The 23,852-nt window shown below is 39.8% G+C and overlaps 1 protein-coding gene across 3 annotated transcripts in view; it reads right to left on the reverse strand.

Moving 5' to 3' along the window:
- NBEA (neurobeachin) overlaps window positions 1-23,852 on the reverse strand; it is an 817,568-nt gene that overhangs the window by 55,520 nt on the left and 738,196 nt on the right. For all 3 annotated transcript variants that reach the window (XM_054015304.1, XM_054015305.1, XM_054015303.1), the window contains exon 49: window positions 8,242-8,409. In XM_054015304.1, the coding sequence (XP_053871279.1) occupies window positions 8,242-8,409 (168 nt within the window). The remainder of the gene's footprint in view (window positions 1-8,241; window positions 8,410-23,852) is intronic.

Consider the following 23,852-nt stretch of genomic DNA (forward strand, 5'->3'; position numbering starts at 1 on the left):
CCACCACATCATTATGACTTTTTTAATCATTTAAATACGCTAACTATAAACTCCACAGTAAAGAAATAAATATTGTATAGGCCGTATGCTCTGCTAGCTGCCAGCAAAACTGTCCTTCTAGGATTAGTTTATGGGCATGGAAACTGACTGTCAAATGCTAGTCATTTTAATCATTTTTCAATTTGGCTGTGTGGGCTGCAGGTATGCTCAGGTATTTTGACAGGTGACTACTCAGAACAAATATCTGAACCCAGTAACTTCTTCATATTCGTTTGTTTTTTCTGCAAATGTACAATTCATCTTTTGCTGAACATGCCGTACACATAAAGGCTAGCAATTGGAATGCACTGCCTATCTACATTTGCGACTGAGTATGAAAAAAAAAAAGAAGAAAAACCAGCTAGAATGTGCATACAAACCAAAAACTGTACAGTATAATGCTTCACTTGGTTTTTTAAACACTACTAATGAAGAACAAATTGTATGCTATCAAAGTAGATGGAGATCTGGCAATAATTTTAAACAAAAAAAAATAAACAGTAAGCCAAAAATATTAACTTTCTGTGAGTTTCTACAAAAAATGTGCTTTCAATGTTACATGTGACTAGTTTAATTACATTTTTAGTCATCAAAATGAGTATCTCCACTTAATCATTTTCAGTTTAATCCACAAGGCAGTACTGAAAAATTATTCACATGGTTATGTTCAATGTTTTTTTTTTTTTTTTTAATGAAATGTATATTAGTGTGCTGTTCACGCTTCAATCACACAATAATTTATGAAGTGGAAGAATAAGGCCCTGACTTTTCAAAAATAACTAGTGAGTTGAGTTCTCCCACGTCTGGGTACCAAACTTGAGACACATGTTTTCAAAAGAATGGGTGCTTGGAACTTCTGAAAAATCATGTCCTTTCAAAGTTTCTCAAGTTGGGCACCCAAAAACCCTAGTCACTTTTGAAAATTTAGGCCATGAGATTTATATTGATTAGCCTGTGAAATGGTCATTCCTAGGAGAATATACAAGTACAAATAATACAGTAACAATTTTACTTAGTGTGCTTTAGGTATCATTGTTTTATGCATTAGCATTTTTAACATCAGCTCTTTGAAGTCAGCTGAACCTGTCCAGAAAAAAAGGGTTTGGATTATCATCTAAACCAACAATAAAGACAATTCCAAATAACATCTAATGTCCAATATAACTGCTGTTTACATATTAAAAAGAGATACAGACTTTGTACCGGAGATGTTCTGTCATGTTTCTCCACAGGAGAAGGCTGTGACAGTAAAGTTCATTATCAATTACAGCTTTACATGTACAAGATGAGTTAAGCTGTCATAATTTTCTCAGACAGAGATCCTGTGCTGTCAAAGAATGTCAATTTTTAATCTGACACAAGGAAGAAAATTATCTGTTATTCTGACCCCTAATTTCTTGACATTTTAATGCCATAATTGCTGTGGTTAGTGCTGCAATCATGATTTCACCTGTCAAGTAAGAATGAATCAATATCCTTAAGCTGTTCCTCAAATTTTAGCATTTATTTCACAATTTAAGGTTTTTTTTAATACAATAGAGATCAGTGATATACAGGCACACCTGCAACTGAGAAATATTAAGATTACAACAACAACAAAATTTCCCCTTAATTTGGGCCTGACCATGTTAATTTTTACTACATAGTTCTTCCTCTTCTCCTTTTATTATAATATGAATACAATTTTGCAATGTGCAGAATAAAAGAGAAGCTACTCAAATTGCTAAAAAGACTCTCTTTCAAGTATTTTTATATTTTAAAAGTGGAAGACTTCCCACTTCAAATTCAACAGGGCCTAAGCCAGAAATTTAGGACTTGGATTAACTTTGGGGCATCCAGGGACACAGTTTTGGTTTGAACTAATTACTACTTGTAATGCATTAGGGTGATTTTTCTCTCTCTCTCTTTATATATATATATTTATTTGGTGGCACTATGAAATCTGAAGAATAAGTTTCAGTAAATACAGCATGTATATTATTCAGTGCAGATCTCAAGTTCTCAAAGGCTTATTTAAATGAAGAAACACATCTTGACATACACATCTTGACATAGTTATTGTTAATTTAAATTTTAAAAATCAGAGGTGGGCCACACCCATCATGATATTAGGGTGACCATCTTTTCAAAAGGCAAAAGCGGGACACATGCAGGATCCCTGCCCCCTCTGTAACCCCACCTTCTGCTCCTCCTCTTCTCCCATGGCCTTCCCCCAGCTCCTCCTCTTCCACTCAAGGCCTCACCCCTTGGCCATGCTGGAAGCCAGAGTCCTGGTAAGAGCTGCCCAGGGAGCCTGGGCTGCTGTGGGGAGCCCTGGAGCCTCCACTTGCCCTGGATTGGGTGACGGGGTGCCCAAGAGTAGCCCCGGCCCCTGTCCATGCCCCCCGAGGTGCACAGCCCAGGGCAGGTGGAGGGTCCAGGACTCAAGGGCTCCCCACAGCAGCCCGGGCTTTCTGGGTGGCTCTTACTACTGCCCAGCTCTGGCTTCTGGCCTGGCCAGGGGGCGAGGCATCAGGAAAAAAGGAGAAGCAGGGGGTGGAGCATCATGGCGAGGCGGGGCTAAGGCCCACCTCAGCTCCCCCACCAGAAAGAGGCTGGCGCCCCCCTGAGCCTCGGGCAAGTGCTGAGCAGTGCCACAGGGAATCTAGGACAAATGCTGTCCTGAAGTCATTCAACCCAGGACCAGGATTTGAACTCTGCATTTTGGGACTGTCCCACCCAATTCAGGATGGGTGGTCACCCTACATGACATTCATAAAGGGGCGGATGGAGAGACCACTAATAACGGGGCCAGGGAGGTACTTCTGCACTAGATGGTGATAGAGTATGAGGAAGATGCATAAGCATGTGCCTTCTCCCTGTGCTGCATGGAGCACAACTTTCAAGGGGCTCTGAGTGTAGCCATATTTGTCTGTGGGAAAAAGGGTCGCTTAAAGACAAGGATGGGCTATGGTTTTCTCATTGCATGTATCCTCTGGGTTTTTTTCACCCAGATAGAGGAGTGCTAAAGCTACTCGCTAGAGAAGGCTGAAGCATGACCGCCTTGAAATAACTCCACAGGATTGCCCAGTTGGTATATACAAGGATACCAGTATTTAGGTGTCTAACTGCCACTTTTGGCACCTAAGTCATTTAGGTGACACTGGGATTCACAAAACCCCTGCTGAGCAGCTGCCCAACATCCCTAGGGATCTATGTTTCTGCTATTAAAGCCCCTGAGGAGGCTAAATTTCAGCAGCTGGATATGCACACAGTCACCTCAGTTTTGATGCTCCCCAGCAGCTCAGTGCCTAACTCACACCTATGCCCAATTGTGATTCACAAACTAGGCATTCCCCTCCTAGTTTACCTCTGGGGCCCCATCTGGTAGATGTGCTCAGAACATACTTAAACTTACATAAAATGTCCAGAATGAGGAATAAGAAGTGGTGGTGGCCCAGTACTTAGGCTTGGTCTACACTAAACCCCCAAATCGAACTAAGGTACGCAACTTCAGCTACGTGAATAACGTAGCTGAAGTCGACGTACCTTAGTTCGAACTTACCGCCGTCCAGACCCGGCAGGCAGGCGCCCCCGTCGACTCCGCGTACTCCTCGCGGCGAGCAGGATTACCGGAGTCGACGGGGAGCACTTCTGAGTTCGATTTATCGCGTCCAGACTAGACGCGATAAATCGAACCCAGAAGTTCGATTGCCTGCCACCGAACCAACGCGGTAAGTATAGACAAGCCCTTAGAGAATTTACTTAGGAGACCTGGGGTTCAATTCACCCCTTTGCCTGATGTACAGCAGAGATTTAAACATTGGTTCTTTCACCTTCAAGCAGAGGCTAGAGCTAGGCTACGGATGCATTTTAATTCTCTCTCTGGCACAGTTATTACTGGAGTATTTATACACAGTGGAAAAAATTCAGCTGGAGAGATTTAGAGAGCCCTGTCATAAAATTCCCCATAGACCACTCCCTTAGGAAAAGGGAGATCCAAGTTCAAATCCCTGCTCTGCAAAAGGGGAATTGAACACAGGTCTTCCAAGTCCTGAGTAAGTGGTCTAACCACTAGGCTAAACGTTATTAAAGGGCTATTATTACAGCTCCCCATCCTTTGCTTTTCTTGAAAAAGTGCTGACCTGTCTTAGGTACCTAACTCCAGGAAAGGGTTCATGGCTGAATCCCAAGTGGAGAAAAGCACCTCTCTTTGGCCCAGAGTTAGGCACCTGGCATCCTTTGATGGATGGGGTATAGGCCTCACCCCTCTCCTTGGCATTTCCGATAGGTTAGCTCAGGCAGCTCTCCTCTCAGCATGACGTTTTTTGTGAATCCCATTCTTAGGCACCTAACTCTCCTCTTGCATTGCATACATAGGTGCTGGAACTAGGGTGTGTGTGTGCTGCCACGCTGCCTGGCTTGAAGTGGTTTCCATCATATACAGGGTTTACAGTTTGGTTCAATGGCTATCAGCACCCCCACTACAAAAATTGTTCCAGCACCCCTGCTTGTATAGGGGACCTGGGCACCTCAGTTTGTGAATTCCACTTAGTGATAGGGCACCTAAAAGTTAGACACTGCAATGCGGAACATGGCATCACCCAAATCCCCCTTGTGAATGCCACCCCCAGTGTTCAACTGAGACACTCAAGCTGGATGCTAAGCCAGGATTTCTGCAAAATAGCAAATATGTGAAAATAGTGTGCTCAGTTGTGTGCACAAACTGACAACTATATGGTCAGTTGGGACAATAATGTACTTTCATAAGAGTGAACATTATCAAAAGGTGACAGAGTGCTAACTTTGTTGTGTTCCCAAATGACAGAGAGGGTCATGGATTTGGATCTGGATCTTGAACCCTTCTCTAAAATTGGGGGGTGTTCAAATTTGAGGCATTGGGCCATCTATACTGAAAGATAGCACAAAAATAATTAGTTAGGTGTGGGGATCTGGTTCTCTCTTTCTGAACACAAAAGTGTTTTTACCTAGAAGATATTTTTTTCCCTAAACAAAGGCAGGAGCTGGGGATGCAGGGCAAATCATGATTTAAATCCCCACCTGGGATGGAGGGGAAGAATGATTGGGAGGTTTTTATCTTACCCCACCGATCTGCTGATTTGCTGTTCTCGCCTTTTATTTGTGGACAAATTGACATCAGGGAGTGGGGAAGGCAGTAACGAATGATCTTTTATTCAGCCAACCTGTGTTGATTATGTTGCTTTGTGACCAATGGCAGCTCCACTGGGCTAAAGTTTCTGGTTGACCTGAGGTCCGAGGCATCCACCATGCATCCTTTCATGCTCTGGTTTTGGCTGATCACCACCTGGCGTGAGGAACTGTTTCTATGTGGTTGGATGGGGACTTGACTTTTACAATGATAAAGATTAGAGATTCATGCCCAATTCTTCCCATGAGTTGGGAGCTTGCTAAGGGACACTTATTTGGAGCCACATTTCATTGTGAAAAAACGGCTGTGTTCCCTGTCTGTTTTGAGACCTGTGATGGCCACTGTTTTAGGAGGCAACCATAATAATCTAGTCTGTTTCCCTGATAACAGGTGACGGGATTTCAAGCTAAAAGTAATGGTCATTTGCTTAAACCATAGCCTCTGCTGAAGTCTGTTCACCAACCTCCTCGTTGCAGCAGAAAAACTCAATATTTCCCTTTATTTAGAAAATGAAATAACTAGAATATCTCAGACATTGTGGGGTAGGGATTACAGGTATATCCTGACTTTTAACAGCAGATATTGTATTGAGAAAAAGTTAAACTTTTCTTTGAAAAGATCTTTTATATTCAACTATTACCAAGTTAAAATATCAAACACAACAGTTCACAACCTGCTGTGATATAATATATATGACAAAAAGGAATTTGATTTTCTAGTGTTTATATATTTATATTTTATGGGGTTTAAAACACATTTAAAATGACCTTCTTGCTTATATATTGTTTGGTGGACTATCTGCTAAAATCAATTGTTAAAATAAGAAAAAAGTATTTAGAAACATAAAAAGTCCATTTTTTTACAGAAGAAAGGAAATCATAACTAAAATGTGCAGTTGTAATAAAAACATATCATCCATGCCTGAACCACTAATAAATACTGATCCAGATATCAAACACCGTTTTATTGGACAGAGAACCTATATACCATTTATACTTATAGTTCAAATAAATCTGAAAAGCCTCCAAATCTGCCTGTATAAATCCATATGATCTTGTATGTATGATCACATATGAGCAAAAATTGAACAAGAAGGTATTTTTACTCTGCAAAGAATACAGAGCAGGATTAGTATTTGAAGTCTTTTAGAGGAACAAGTATGTTACGTGTCTAGGTATGACAAACTATTTATGAGGAACTGAAGGGCATTCAGATTTCTTTTCTATTTTAAATTGAACATTTTGCTCTCAGTAGCACTAAAAATAACCTTTCACGTGAAATTTTTCTTCTTGTGTGTGGAATGAAGAATAAAATGGAGCTGTGAGAAGCGGCTTAGAGTGCACAGGGAAGCACACAAAAGAAGAGATATATATGTTAATGACTAAGGGGGCATGGGTTAGACATGCATGTGGGAGCACAAAAACATCTCCCTGATTTTTAAAAAAAATCCTGACAATAAATTGTGCATGTAACTAAGCTCACAAGAGAGTTGAAGATGCTCATCATGTCACAAGATGTTAAGCAAAGCACACTGACCTCAATCCTACAAGCCATCCTTTGTGGGGAGGCCCTTGAAGTCAGACACATAGGTCTGTCCAAGCAAATCAGGGCCTTAAGTATTGCATTACCTCTATTATTGCACAGTTACTAGTCATATTGAACTACTAAGTATTGCACTCCTTTGCTTTCATTGCATAAGCATCTTATTTATACTTTCAAAAATTATTGTTCTTTTGTGCATGCAGATCTGCATTTTATTGCCTCTAATTATGCTCTAAGTCTCTGGAATCTGCAAACAATTATGCACGTACTTAATTTTAAGCACTTGAGTAGTCCCATTGGAGTCAATGGGTCTCATCAAATGCTTAAAATGGGGTATTAGAATAAATGTTTGCAGGATCTGATCCTTAAAATACACCTTCTGAAGTTCTAGCTCTAAGAATCTAAAGATCAGATTTTTTAAATGTCTCTATTCTTGGTTAGCAATCTAAATGGTAAAAAGACATTAAAATGCATTATTCCAAAAAATTAGCCTCACTGAATCCAAATGTTTCTTTGATGGCTGTTTCTTTTTCACAATCTACTAGTTTTCTGTCTTCAAGATTAAAACAAAAAAACACAAAACAAAACAAAAACAACTCATCTCTCCCCCCCCCCCCCCCGAAAAAAACAATTCCAAAGCCTGGTAGTGTATAAATTATTACTGTTTTGCATACAACAGATGGTAGATATCTGGGGGAATGGACGATTGTGTGTATAGCTTCATCACAGCAACACTCATCTAGCAGCTGTTGTATCTTCACACTTTTCACCTAATTTTTAATCATTTTACCCAATGCATGAATGATATTTATAGCAATAATTCTTAATAATTTTACTAAAACAAGCACATTGACTGTAAATAAAACACATATGAGGATAGCAACATGATTCTGCCCAGATGGTTAGTGTAAACATATTTGAACAAAACACCCGCACAAAAAATCCCAGAAAACAACCCAACACACACAAAAAATTAAACCTAAAAACATCCTTTAATGGCAACATTTGATTGTACATTACAGAAAGAAAAACTAAAGTAATTTGAACTAATTCTATTTGTCAGCCTGTAAAGTATAATTCTATTGATGCACATAATTGGTATTGCATTATCTGGAAATGTTAGGCGTTTTCCTCTGACTCATGGCCACAATGCAAAGTAATCTTTTTATTTCAACTTTTCAGTTTTACTAAGTGATTCTATCAGATGTTAATTGTAAAGATGGTTCATTTTGTAGAGCATAACTTGCACTATAATAAATGGATTGCATATTAACTGTATTGTATATGATAGTGCTTCTTAGCAAAGAAAACACTGCCCAGCATCTACACCTCTTTGACATTTAAACATACTTGACTTTCCTTTTTTGGAATCACCTAGGATCCCAAGTTCTGAATAAAGTCAATAAAATCAAACCAAAAAGGATTTTTTTTTAAACTAAAAAAAGATGATACATTAATGATGCCTGGGAGATGACGGCGGTTTTTAGAATGACATGATAGTAAATGCTTACCTCCCTGAGGACAGGATCAGTGATACTGTCCAGATTCACAGAGCCTTCATATGTTAGATAGTGGAAAACATTGAGTGCACGCACTGCTTCTGGTCCTCGTTGCTTGTAGCCAAAAATAAGGTCAATCCATTGATGAAGCTGGCATGATACAAACTCACTTTCCAGCGCCTGGAAATGAAATTCAAAGTCAGGGAAAAATACTGTTTCTCACATTTACATGCTTAAATTCTGTTTTCACTTTTCTTATTGCCTGAAGAAACTGTACTGTACAGCGCTAGAATTCGTGTTCATATTTACAGTATATATCTGAAGTCTTTCAAACAAACATTAAACCACCACTCAATGAATTATATTGTGAAAAAAATTAAAGGACATTACTCTTATTTGTTCAGTTGTTAATTTCCTTTTCAAAAACAGGGTTTAGCTAACTATGATTGTTTAGTTAATTCTAGAGCTGTCCAATAAATTTCTTGCATAATCTGTCTAAAAAATTGATGGAAAACGGGGGAAATGAGCAAAGATATCCTGACCCACAGCTCATTTTCCAACCAGCTCTAATTCATTTTAAACCTATAATGGAAAAGACAGGAATACAGTATTAGTTTTAAACAGCTCTATAGAGAAAATAAGATGTTTTTGAACTCCAAGTGGGGGTTGTGGCTCACTGAGCAAGGGCCCTCTTTTCTAAGTAGTCTCAAAGAAAAAAAAACACCCACTCACCAATGTTTGTCCAACATAAGAAAGATGGGTTATGATTGGTAACCCCTCTGTGCAACACAAGTGGTGAGGAGAAGGTACTAAACTGCAGCCATAGAAGTGATGATAGCAATAAAGGTTGAGCTTGGCCTCTCCATTACAGAGAAACATCTACTTACCTTTAGATGTCACTGCCTGCATTGGAGCTTTGAAAGGCTCAGAGAAGACATAGGGTGCCCTTAACTTCCTTCCCCTAGCAAACCACTTACCTTGCTTGCCCACAGGCTATTATCTGGAAACATATACAGTTCTCTTCTACAGGTTCTTAGTGTGTATGTAAGCATTAAAAGGTTACATTAATGGATTTGTTATACCAGTTACTAGGACTGGTTGAAAATTTTCCAGTAAAATTATTTTTTGAGGGAAAATTGTTTTCAACTAAACAAATGGTTTTGCAATAGTTGCCTCCTTTCTGTCAAAATTTTGATTTATTTTTGTCAAAAACAGTCAAAAAGTGAAACATTTCAATTTGGATATCCTGCCATGATGCCTCCTTGGAGTTATAGTTTGGTATCATCAATACTAGTGTAACCATCCTGAACTTTGACTTCAGAATAAAATGTTCAGTTGTTGAAGGTCCAGAAGGGGTCTCTGTCTTTTTGGGGGACCAAGAAGTAAGGGGAATAGAAACCTCTTCCTTGATATTGAGGTGGCATTCACTCTATTGCCACTCACAGGAGGATGGAGTCTGCCTCCTGGTGAAGAATCACCTCATGACAGTGATCCCTGAAGGGGATCCAGGAAGGAAGTTTGCATGGATGGAGGGAGGGAAAGAAACTCTATGTAGTATCCTTGATGGATAATTTATAAGACCCAACAGTCTGTCGTTATGGAGTCCCAACTGTGTGCAAAACCTGCAGGGCATCCCCCAGAATAATGTGGGTATATTGTATGTCACCAATATCGGTGGGTGGATCTTGACCACGACATCAAAAAGCAGCCCTTAGCAAGTGGCTGGGAATGGGAAGAGTTCATGGCAGCAGAGGTGCCTGAAAACAGAGGTCTCTGAATCCTTTGTGGTTTACACAGGAGGTTGGCTGGGCGTTGCTGGCAGAATGCCCAAGTTGCCGGTATGGGGAGAAAATCTACCTATATTAATTATACTAAAACTTTAACTATGCTAATATGTACAATAAACTATTTACAAATTTGTTTAGAGAGTAATAATAAAAAAAAGCTGGAAAAACATGTGGATGCAGGGATTCTGACTCAGGCCATATGGCAGTAAGAAGGAACTGGAGAGGTGTTGGTGTGCATTGCCTCTTATGCCCTCGGTCTGGAGCATGAGGTGAATTACTGTGCATGTGCAGACCAACAGACACTGCTTGCTAGAATTTCCAGACTTGCACACATGGCACGCACACGCACCTATATGTGGAATACACGTAGAACTCAAAGAAGAATGTTAAGTTTGGATACAAACTTCTACAAAATTCAGATCAAGTGTTCTGTTTCAGGCCCATCTTATGAGAACATGCCTGAGTAGGGTTGCCAACCCCCCAGGATTGCCCTGGAGTCTCCAGGAATTAAAGATTAATCTTTAATTAAAGATTATGTCATGTGATGAAACCTCCAAGAATAGTATCAGAGGGGTAGCCGTGTTAGTCTGAATCTGTAAAAAGCAACAGAGGGTCCAACAGGACCCTCTGTTGCTTTCTCCAAGAATAGGTCCAACAAAAATTGGCAACCCTATGGTTGAGCCACAAAATCCAGAACTGGAAAGTTTTTGGAGATTTGGATCTGACGATCCAGTTTATAACCATTCTTCTTTGTTATATATGTGATCTGCATTCACTACTGTAGCTCCAGTAAAGGCCATTGGCTTGTCCTTGCCAAGAATGTTAATGGACATAGTCTTATGAAATTGTTATCCATTACCAAAACTGCCAAAACGTAGGTTAAATGCAAAAGGAAAGTGAAAGTCATACTATAAAGCTCAACAAGCCTATATGTGAAAGAGTGGTTGATGCTAGAATGGGCCACTGTTTGAACAAACATAGCTACTGTCATTTGGTGCTTGGGAATCTTTTGTGCAATGTCATAGCCCTGGTCCAGGTCAAGCAATCCCGTGCTAGAAACTGTGCAATGGGTGTTGGAAACCCATTGATCTGAAGCAACTTCTTGTTAGCCCTGGAGATCTACAGGACATGGGAATTAACATTATTTGGGATATGACCAAGGTGGTTCTTTTATTCAAGCAAGCACATCTGTCTCATGATGAGTGTTGTGCTCCATGTTGGCACTATACATTCTCTCTCTCTCTCTCTCTCTCTCTGCCCAAACCTAGATATGGAGCTCTAGAGCAGTTAGAAATATAAACGATTGTGATAAGGCTGTTGCGTACATTAAATGCTGCACTGATTTATGCTGATAATCTGAAAGTGGCTTGAGGATGTTTTTCACTATATGTTTTTTTCCTTTTTGCTTAATATTTTGAATATTTTATTCCTTATTCCACATACAGAATATGAATTTGAAGAATTCTTCTGAAGAAGAAAATAATGTAGAGGGCAAGAACATAATAGTTTTAGACCCAGCTACTCAAAATGCAACATTAGTATAGCCACATGAAACAATTTTTTAATATATAGCTGCAACTCAATGAATTGTGTCATTATCTGGCTGAATGTGTCCGGCTAGCTTTAAAAGTGAAGATATTTACTTATCTGGAGTAAAGGAATTAGGCTCTTAAATTAGCAGTTCTAAATAACCTATAATCATCTTTAATTTCTTGAAAATAAAACCAGCATCAACATAATTTGTTAACTAAACACTTAAATCAGGTTTTCAGTTAATCACTAATTATAGGGGGAGCTGGCAGCAACCCCCTATATTTAGGTAGCTTAACAGTTTCCTTTGTCTGGCTATGCCGGAAAAAAGACAGGAAGCACCAGATGTGGTTTTAATTAGGCCACAAATTTATTCTTAAAAATCTGGGAGTACTCAAAAGATAAAAGTGCACAGTGCAGGTAATTCCACATACATTTCTATATACTCAAGGGGCTGCTGTCAGCCCTCTCTCTTTCCAATCCTGGTCCCACCCATCCTGTTGCTGGGACCCTTCCACCACTTCCCTCCCTTATGAGGGTTAGGGGAGCTATAAAAGAGGGGTGTTTGAATTTTTTTAAGTACATCAGAAGCAGGAAGCCTGCCAAACAATCACTGGGGCCACTGGACGATCAAGATGCTAAAGGAGCACTCAAGGAAGACAAGGCCATTGTGGAGAAACTAAATGAATTCTTTGCATCGGTCTTCACTGCAGAGGGTGAGGGACATTTCCACATCTGAGCCATTTCTTTTAGGTGACAAATCTGAGGAACTGTCCAAGATTGAGGTGTCAATAGAGGAGGTTTTAGAAAAAATGATAAAACAAACAGTAATGCACCTCTACCCCGATATAACGTGACCCGATAGAACACGAATTCGGATATAACGCAATAAAGCAGCGCTCCGGAGGGGCAGGGCTACGCACTCCAGTGGATCAAAGCAAGTTCGACAAAGTGGTTTTACCTAGAGCGCGCAGGGCCAGCGCTTCCATTTAGGCGACGTAGACGGTCGCCTAGGGCGCCAGGATTTGGGGGGGCGGCAATTTGGCGGCGGGGGGGGTCCTTCCACGCTCCGGGTCTTCGGCGGCAATTCTGCGGCGGGTCCTTCACTCGCTCCGGGACCCGCCGCCGAAGTGCCCCGAAGACCTGGAGCGCAGAAGGACTCTCCCCCCCCCGCCGCTGAATTGCCGACGATGACCGGGAACACATAAGGACCCCCCGCCTAGGGCGCAAAAAACCCTGCTGCCGCTCCTGATAACACAGTAAGATTTTTTGGCTCCCGAGGACAGTGTTATATCGGGGTAGAGGTGTAAATCACTAGGACCAGATGGTATTCACCAAGAGTTCTGAAGGAACTAAATATGAAATGGCATAACTATTAACAGTGGGATGTAACCTATCATCTAAATCAGCCTCTATAGCAGATGATTGGAGGATAGCTAATGTGATACAGATTTTTAAAACAGGCTCCAGAGGTGATTCTGGCATTTACAGGCCAGTAAGCCTAACTTCAGTACCAGGCAAATGGTTGAAACTATAGTAAAGAACAGAATTATCAGACACATAGATTAACACAATTTGTTGGGGGAAGAGTCAACATGGTTTTTGTAAAGGGAAATCATGCCTCACCAATCTACCAGAATTCTTTGAGGGGGTCAACTAGCATGTGGACAAGGGTGATCCAGTAGATAGAGTCTACTGAGACTTTCAGAAAGCCTTTGACACGGTCTCTCACAAAAGGCTCTTAAGCAAGGTAAGATGTCATGGGATAAGAGGAAGGTCCTCTCATGAATTAATAACTGGTGTAAAGATAGGAAACAAAGGGTAGGAATAAAAAGTCAGTTTTCATAATGGAGAGAGGTAAATAGTGGTGTCCCCCAGGGATTTGTTCTGGATCCAGTGCTGTTCAACATATTCATAAATGATCTGGAAAAAGGGGTAAACAGTGAGATGGCAAAATTTGAAGACAATACAAAATTACTCAAGTCCAAAGCAGATTGCAAAGAGTTACAACGGGATCTCACAAAACTGGGTGACTGGGGAAGAAAATGATAGATGAAATTCAATATTGGAAAATGCAAAGTAAGTCACATTGGAAAACATAATCCCAACTATATATACAAAATGATGGGATCTAAATTAGCTGTTACTGCTCAAGAAAGAGATCTTGGCATCATTGGGGATAGTCCCCTGAAAACTTCCACTCAATGTGGAATATTAGGAACCATTAGGAAAGGGATAGATAATAAGGCATAAAATATCATAATGTCACTATATAAATTCATGGTACACTCACACTTTGAATACTGCATGCAGTTCCAGTCACCCCATCTCAAAAAAGATACAGAGACGGGCAACAAAAATGATTAAGGGTATGGAACAGCTTCCATATGGAGGGTTGTCAAAGCTCCTTCCCCACTCTGAACTTTGGGGTACAGATGTGGGGGCCTGCATGAAAACTTCTAAGCTTAACTACCAGCTTAGATCTGGTCCACTGCCACCACTCCCAATGTGCTAATTCCCTCCCCTGGGTAGCCTTGAGAGACTCTTCACCAATTCCCTGGTGAATACAGATCCAAACCCCTTGGATCTTAAAACAAGGAGAAATTAACCATCCCCCCTCCTTTCTCCCACCAACTCCTGGATCAAGATCCAACCACCTTGGATCTAAAAACAAGGAAAATCAATCAGGTTCTTAAAAAGAAGGCATTTAATTAAAGAAAAAGGTAAAAATCATCTCTGTAAAATCAGGATAGAAAATAACTTTACAGAGTAATCAAACTTCAAGAGCCAGAAGAACCCCCTCTAGCCTTAGGTTCAAAGTTACAGCAAACAGAGGTAAACACCCTAGTAAAAGGTACATTTACAAATTGAGAAAACAAAGATAAAACTAACACGACTTGCCTGCCTGTACTTACAAGTTTGAAATATGACAGGCACCCGCATGGCCCCACAATATGCCAACATTTTTATGGCTGACCTGGAACAACGCTTCCTCAGCTCTTGTCCACTCATGCCCCTTCTCTACCTATGCTATATTGATGACATCTTCATCATCTGGACCCATGGGAAGGAGACCCTGGAAGAATTCCACCATGCTTTCAACAGCTTCCACCCCACCATCAACCTCAGCCTGGACCAATCTACACGGGAGGTCCACTTCCTGGACACCACCGTACAAATAAGCGATGGCCACATTAACACCACCCTATACCGAAAACCCACCGACCGCTACGCCTACCTTCATGCCTCCAGCTTCCACCCCGGTCACACCACACGATCCATCGTCTACAGCCAAACACTGAGGTACAATCGCATCTGCTCCAACCCCTCAGACAGAGACCAACACTTACAAGATCTTCACCAAGCATTCTCAAAACTACGATACCCACACAAGGAAATAAAGAAACAAATCAACATAGCCAGACGTGTACCCAGAAGCCTCCTGCTACAAGACAGGCCCAGAAGAGAAACCAACAGAACTCCACTGGCCATCACCTACAGTCCTCAGCTTAAACCTCTCCAACGCATCATCAGTGATCTACAACCCATCCTGGACAATGATCCCTCACTTTCGCAGACCTTGGGAGGCAGGCCAGTCCTCGCCCACAGACAACCTGCCAACCTTAAGCATATTCTCACCAGCAACCACGCATCGCACCATAACAACTCTAACTCAGGAACCAACCCATGCAACAAACCTCGATGCCAACTCTGCCCACATATCTACACCAGCAATACCATCACTGGACCTAACTAGATCAGCTACAACATCACCGGCTCATTCACCTGCACGTCCACCAATGTTATATATGCCATCATATGCCAGCAATGCCCCTCTGCTATGTACATTGGCCAAACTGGATAGTCACTACGCAAGAGGATAAATGGACACAAGTCAGATATCAGGAATGGCAATATACAAAAACCTGTAGGAGAACACTTCAACCTCCCTGGCCACACAATAGCAGATGTAAAGGTAGCCATCTTACAGCAAAAAAACTTCAGGACCAGACTCCAAAGAGAAACAGCTGAGCTCCAATTCATTTGCAAATTTGACACCATCAGATCAGGATTAAACAAAGACTGTGAATGGCTATCCAACTACAGAAACAGTTTCTCCTCCCTTGGTGTTCACACCTCAACTGCTAGCAGAGCACCTCACCCACCCTGACTGAACTAACCTCGTTATCTCCACACTGATATATACCTGCCTCTGGAGATTCCCATTACTTGCATCTGAAGAAGTGAGGTTCTTACCCACGAAAGCTTATGCTCCCAGTACTTCTGTTAGTCTCAAAGGTGCCACAGGACCCTCTGTTGCTTTTTACAGATTCAGACTAACACGGCTACCCCTCTGATACATAAGGAAGTGTTATTTACTCCTTCACATAACACAAGGAGTAGAGGTCACCCAATGAAATTAACAGGCAGCAGGTTTAAAACAAAGATAAGGAAGTATTTCTTCACACAACGCACAGTCAAGCTGTGGAACTGGTTGCCAGAGGATGTTTTGAAGGTCAAAACTATAATGGGGTTTAAAAAAGAATTAGTTAAGTTCATGGAGGATAGGCCCATCAACGGCTATTATCCAAGATGGTCAGGGATGCAAACCTATGCTCTGAGTGCCCCTAGCCCCTGACTGCCAAAAGAAGGGAATGGATGACGGGGATGGATCACTAGATGATTGCCTGCTCTCAAGAGCGGCGCCAGGGTTTTTGGCGCTCTAGGCGGGGGTCCTTCTGCGCTCCCAGTCATCGTCGGCAATTCTGCGGCAGGGGGGTCCTTCCGTGCTCCTGGTTTTTGGGGCACTTCGGCGGTGGGTCCCGGAGCGAGTGAAGGACCCGCCACAGAATTGCCGCTGAAGACCCGGAGTGTGGAAGGACCTCCCGCCACCAAATTGCCGCCCCCCCAAATCCTGGTGCTCTAGGCAACCGCCTAGTTCACCTAAATGGAAGAGCTGGCCCTGCCTGCTCTGTTCATTCCCTCTGACGCACCTGGCATTAGCCACTGTCAGAAGACAGGATACTGAGCTAGATGGACTATTGATCTGACCCAGAATGGCCATTCTTATATTCCCTGATGTACAAATCAAAGGAGCCCCAAGCCCCCTTTTCACTGCTCCTTTAAAGGATGCCTCCTTTAAATCTTTTACCAATTAGTTTTATCTGATAACTGTATGTGTGCCGTATGGAGTACCTGTGCTGGACATCTACCACAAGCTTACATAATGAGTTGCGACATTAAAGCCTAACCATCCTTTCTTAACCTAATAGGTCTCTAACCTGCTGTGGGTTAATATTCAGCAGGGGGACTGTTCCTGGGCTAGAGAATTGCTTTTTGTCTGTCCTAAGAAATTTTATTCACATTTTACTGAGAGAAACTTTTGAAAATCATCACTTTTCTTCTCTCACTTGCGTTTCTCATGAAAATGGTGGCAGCCTGCAAAATGAGAACTGAATACAAACATTCTGAACTGCTTTGCTTGTGCTTCTGTCAAACCAGTTGCCGCAGCCCCACCACCACAAACTGCAGTGGCCAGAGCAGCTATAGCAGGGGGAAGGGGAACAAATCTGGGCCAGGCTCTCCCTGACCATCCCACAAACTCAGTACATGGCCCTAATAGCCCATCTCCCCTCTGGTGCACCACATGGGGTAGGAGCTCCCCCATCTCCTGGGGAGAGGGAAAAGGGGAGAGGTGGCCCCAATTCCTCCAACCCAGCACTTCACCCTACCAGTTCAGCATTCTAAACCAGGTCTTACTGACAATGGCAGTTTTGAAGAGATACTATTTTCATGTGGATGAGTTGTTCTTTAATAACTTCTATATCATATTAAGCATAAATGAGCTTCGTTTTAACAGGATAACCACCTTCTACTGCAGCCAGTTAATGTACTTAATCCTGGAGCTCACGTTGCAGAAGTATGTGCTGCAGTGCAGAAAGTTCAGGGTTCAAACCAAGCTAATGATGTAAGATGTGATGCAGCTAAACAAGAGAATTTTGTTTTTACCTCTTTCATTTGAAAAAAAAATCCTAGGAAGTGACATAGAAAAATACATTAAAAGAATGTTATTTAGGCTGCAAATAACTGTCCGCTTGTTTGTAGGCAGTATGATAACACACTATTTTTTCCACAGGTCCCTTGCCTTACTCAGTGCACAGGATGGATTCACAACAGGACAAAATTAAGGTTGCACAGGCATCCATAAAATTGGTATTTCATAATGTCTGAGTGCTTGACTTTGCAACATAAATAACATTCATTTAACTTTTTTGAGTGTAATTATATTTCAATCACATATTTCCCTCTCTCTTTTCCATTTGCTAGTTCTACATATTTACATTTTTCAAAAAGATTGTGGTGTGTCTGTATCTGCACCTTACTTATTTAATAACAAAATAGTGATAGGAGTCTGTTTTATTCACAATAAGCTGATTATCCTGGGGTACTGAAACTAGGAGTGCTGGAGGTGCAGCAGCTTGAAGTGGCTTCCATCATATACAGGGTTTACAGTTTTGTTCAATGGCTCTCAGCACCCCCACTATACAAATTGTTCCAAAGCCCCTGTGATCATCTCAGGGGAATTGGCCAGGTCTGAGAAAGCAGCAGAGGCTGTTTAAAAAGGGGACAGTAACATTATAAAATGGAAAGGACTGGGCCAAATAAGCATATTTGACATATTACCATCACTAATATTTTCCCCTCCCCCACCATTGTTGCGAGAGTTGGGAGTGTATGCTTTAACTCGCATGGTCAGTACTTACTCAGCAGCTCATCATTCCAGAGAAGTCTTACTAACACTGGCAGTTTTGATGAGGTCATATTTTCACATGGATTAGCTGTTCTTTAATAATTTCTCTATTTTACAAAGCACACATAGCTTCTTTTTAATAGTAGAATTTTATATCTTTTGTCTGCTTTTTTTAAATTCAACAAGCATAGTTATTATACTGAGTGTGAAAAATCCCATTAAAGTGCTGTATGACTAAATGTGGTAAGAGCTTGTGGGAGATTTGTGAGGACTTGAATCTTTCATTATTTTGAATTAGAGACTTTAGAGTTCCCAAAGGATTGTAAGTTTTCAAACAATTCCTAACACTATTGGCATTGGATATATCTGTGTCCCTACATTGCAACACCTTACATAAATTTGAATTATAATAATATAATTCTACTACTAGTTAGAGATGGGCAAAACATTGATTTTTTGGTTTGGTGGCTAACCTGAAAAATTAGAAACAAAAATTTGTGTTGATCCCAAATAGCTAAATTTTTAAATGAAACATTGTTAGGTGCTTTCAGAATTACCTCTCCTCCCCATTTTTTTTTATTCAGATGAAGCTATTTGCTGAATTTGACATGAATACACAAATATTGTGATCAAACTGAAACTGGATTTTTTGGCAAATAGACATTTTTTTCAAAAACAAAACAAAACAAAAAAAGCATCCAGCTTTACTACTAATACCTTTCAGTTAGAAAAGTCTGAGTAGAGATTAATTCCAAATACATGACATTTTCAGTGTGAAGAATCTGGGGACTTCTGTGCCCTAAGTCAGCACCTGCATACATAGCTCATTTAGATATTTTTGTGGTGGCAGATCAATATCTGGAAGGGACAATACAAGGCCGAATTCTGTCCAGTTTTTCTCAGTGAAGTTCTAGAGATGCTGTGTAGCAACTTCAACCTGTATTCAGGTATAATATAATCAAGTGGGGAAGTATTGGGTCCATTGTTCATTGACATTAGTAATGCCTCCCTTTGGGAGGGCAGGGTCTCAATTTTCCTTGAACAAGCAGATGTTAGGGCCTTGCTCAACAAATGTACTATTGACTCTGACAATTTCACCAGTTATTGCCCTGACTACAGTCTTCCCTTTTTGGTACAGATTATTGAAATGGCTGTGACAAGGCAACAGGGGTATCCTTTGGAAACCTCAGATATCCTTTCAACCTTTTACAATCTGGATTTGGCATAGTTATGACTTTTTCCACTGTCAGTCTTGATGTCCTGTTTGTCTACCTCTCTTTGTACTGTACCTTTACTAATGCTATTCACGACACAGACTCCTTTTCCCTAATTTGGTCTACCAAACCCACAACCCTTTTCTCTTTTGAAAAGTCACTACTTATATAATACCAACGATGTGTGTGCCAGTTTCCTGGAGGATATGTGAAATAGTGTAGGGAAAACAGGGTGAAGGAATTTTCTGTGTTAATGTAATCATTAATTTCCAGGTACAACTGTAACATAACACACACAACAGTAATAAAATATCTTTAAGATATATCATGCTTATTATTATAAAGCACAATTTTCAAGGGCCATTTCAGCATAATCATTCTTTTATGGCTGGCACTGCCATGCAGGTTTCCAGCCTGAAATACAAGAAAATAAATTTAAAAATAAATAAATAAAATGTTCATGATTTTTGACTAATTGGAACATAGCAATAATTAAAAACTATTATAGATGTTTATTCTTAAATGGCAACCAGCTATTATCCAGTGTGTTCTCTGTCCATAATTCAAAAATACACATAAACAAAGTAAGATTTTATTTGAGGGAGGTCTGGAATTAAATTTGTTTGGGGCTTGCTACATATGATGGAAGCTTCATCCTCAAATGGAGACAGTCTACCACCCAGTCACATTTTTTTCTTCATGTTTTGTTCTTTTTGGTAAAAATATTTTTTAATTTAAAAAAAAAAAAGATGGTACACCCAAATGGTGTACAAATTGTGCTGATTCCTCCTAGTCAACATTTCTAAGATCCAAACTTTTCTCTCTTCAACACAGATAACACTCTAGGTTCAGACCCCAGACATTTCCTGTCTTGATTACTACAATAACCTCTTCTCTGGCCTTAAAACATGAAACATATTGCAATTTGAAAAGAATTGGTTGTTTAAGGAAGGTGATTGTCTAATAACGGTTGAGCAATGTATTCAATGCATTTGGGATATTTTGGGGTCATCTCTTTCCATAGGAGAATGTTTCCTGAATGGGTTTCTCTATATAGTAAGGTTAATTAGACTTCTTTTGCTATGTAAAATGTGTTTTTTCAATAATAATTGTGTGCAACTGCAGCTGTCATATTTAGATTGAAATCACTCTGAATTAGATGTGTTTATTTTGTGTTAAATAAGAATCCTGACAATAATACAAAATAATATAAAAAATTACCAACACAGCAAAATAATTTTTTTTCATGTTCTATTTACTCAGTTCAAAATATTGTCAGCTCCTATCAATAGATGAAAAATAGGCACTGAACCACCCTACCTACCAAAACCCTAGTGCACCAAGGTTTCAATTTATATATTAAATATTTGTTAACCATGAAATAGTACCTAAGCTTCTGAGTAGTCATGAAATGATTCAGAAATGTAAATATTAGCCAAAAATTGTGTATATAAATCATTCTACAGAAAGGATTCATCCTTAATAACAAACATAGAACAGTAACAAAATATGAATTACAAAACCCAGAAACCGAGTGGTCTTTCTAAAAATGTCATTTATAGAAAGTGCATTTTATGCAACACTATTTATAATTTGTAATATAATACATACATATTCAACCATCAAAATATCATTATAATTAATGTAAATTACAGCAGATCATATCTTTTGTTTTTAAACTATGAAATGCTTATTAAAAAGGCTTTGCTTCACTGTTTCACAGTAGAGTTCTTTGCCTCAATTTAACATGCCTGACTTACTGGCTGAATATGTTCTATTTCTGGCTCTCAGAACCCCCAGAAGTCTGCTGGGATTGAGAGGCTGAGTAAGACTACAGATGCACATCTGTGGAAGTTTTTTTTTTTTTTTTTTTTAAATGGTAGATTATGATTGATGAACCCACCATTAGGGTAATGTTATCAGGGACACTTACTGCTTCTGTCCTCTGTGACATCACTGAGGTCAGACCATAATCATGTTAGCATTGAACACAATGCTTTATTAATGTTTCATGAGTAAGTCAGTAGTAATCAGTCTAGCTATGTATGGATAAATTAAACTGGTACAACAATCCCTGATGTATAAATCGAGTGCTTTTAGAATGTACCACAACAGCTCTTAAAAGTAACCTGACAATCACTTTTCCAAGCTTTCTAATTAGACCAATTTTCACAAGTTTCATGGCATTTCTTTCAATGGAAAGCCATTTCCACCACAGTGCACATATTTAGTAAATATGAAAAACCCTACAAAACCCCCTCATTTCCCAATTCTAAAAAGCCTATTAACCAATAGATTAGATGGGAGCCATCTCTCTAAGTCAGATTCTGTGTGTAATGCTGAAATAGTTGGTTTGTTTATTTCTATTTATTTTAACAATCTATGAATGCATAAGCAAGTTGTAAATAAGTGTTTCTGTCCACATACATAGAATTATAATTTATACATGGCTATGGTGAGCAAAATGTATATGAATATCTATAATGCTGTCAACTAGAAAATACTGAATACCCACACTATGGTTTGTGGTATCACATAAGGATCAATCCAACATAATGGAAAGACTCCCCATTGACTTCAATGGGTCTGGATCAGGATCATAGTGTCTTGAAATAGCCTCCAGATTTCTGTGGCTTCCCTGTAAATATGTACAGTAACAATTTTGCTAAGCCCGCTGAACAAATTCCAGCTCTTGGGGCAAACTCACCAGAGATATCGGTGCCACTCTCATGCTATATTTTTCTTTAGAGAGATTTTTGTAAGACAAGCCAAAGTTTTGGGCTAGAGATGGGCAATTTGAATAATAAATCTGCAGAACAATCCAAATACATGTAGAATCAGACAATAAAGATGGGTCTCCTTCCATTCCTCTCACAGTTCAGAAATGTTTTCTACAGTACATTTTCTTGTACACTGTCTAATCCAGTTTTATAAGTGCGAAGTGATAGGGGCATTAGAAATCTATTCCATAATCTAATAGATTTCAGTATCAAGTTTTTCTGATAAATCCATCTGCTTTTTTCCTTTCTAAGCTCAATCCTATTATTTCAAATTCCTTGGTATTTATACCATTTTTGCAGATGTTTTCCCTGCCTTAACTATTAGCTAGCCCACTACACACATTTAGCTTTAAAAAAAAAAATCTCCTCATTCTCTTTAAATAGTCCCACCCTCATTCACGTTGTTTCTCTTCTCTGAACTCGCTCTAATTTGTCAATATCCTTCTGCCTTTTAGTTGCCCAGAAATGAATGCAGTATTCCAGGTGCAGTCTCACCAGAGTCATATAAAGGGACTATCTATGTGCTCTATGTGTAATGATTCCATAGACAGGGCTCAAAATTGCACTTGCCTTTTTTGGTGCCGAATGGAATTGCATATCAAATTTGCTGTTCATTATCACCCCCAACTCCTTTTTGGCATTACTGCTTACCAGATTTTTTCTTCCTGTTGAATATCTATTTATCCCTTTCAAGATGAATGTCAAATGTATTTTCTGCCCGTTATTCAAACTTCTCTATCCCCCTTTTTATTCTTTTCTTACATCTCCCAATTTAGTATTATTTGTAAATTTCATTAATATGCTGTCCTGCTACTTCTGGTTCACTGAACTGTATATGTTGGGGCTTGAGAAACCCAGGCTGACTAAAGATTCTTCTCCATTAGCATTGGCAATCCAAGACTATTTCCTGCCATGCTATTGCCAAATAAGGACGAGGAAGGCCTGCTATCTGAAAAACTGTATGGATTTGTGGAGGACTGGACTTAATCTTTAACAGCTATTAAACCACTCACAGTGGGATAGATGTTGGGATGAATAAAGGTCATCCAGAAAATATCTCCCATCAAGAATTGGATAAAAACAATAGGATGCTAAAGTCAGGGGAGACAGGAAGGTTAGGATGATATGTGAATTGGATAATTCTTGGATTTAAGAGTCTGATAAGTATTCAATCAATTTAAATCCCTAATTCAACTAATCCATAAATCCTAAAATTAGCCCATCTAGTAGTCTGAGCATACCTATGAATGTACAGAGTTCATTTTTTTCCTCGGCAAGCCTAACATTTGGAAGGTGTTTCCAACTTTTAGCTCCAATCCTTTATTAAATTCATAGCATTGTAAATGGCATAAATACCGTACTTTAAATTCATGCAAACAGCTGTTTTCTCCAACAACCATTAATTTCCCAGCACAAAACCTCTACAGAGAGCACCCCTTAAGGTATTTTTCCAAAAGCAGAAACAAAATGGCAGCATAGAAATCACAATTTAGCACATCATGCATACATTCAATCTGTTTCTCATCACATATTGTCTTTGTTCCCCATTTAAAATTTTACA

This window comes from Malaclemys terrapin, chromosome 1, assembly GCF_027887155.1.
Source record: "Malaclemys terrapin pileata isolate rMalTer1 chromosome 1, rMalTer1.hap1, whole genome shotgun sequence".
Lineage (NCBI taxonomy): Eukaryota > Metazoa > Chordata > Testudines > Emydidae > Malaclemys > Malaclemys terrapin.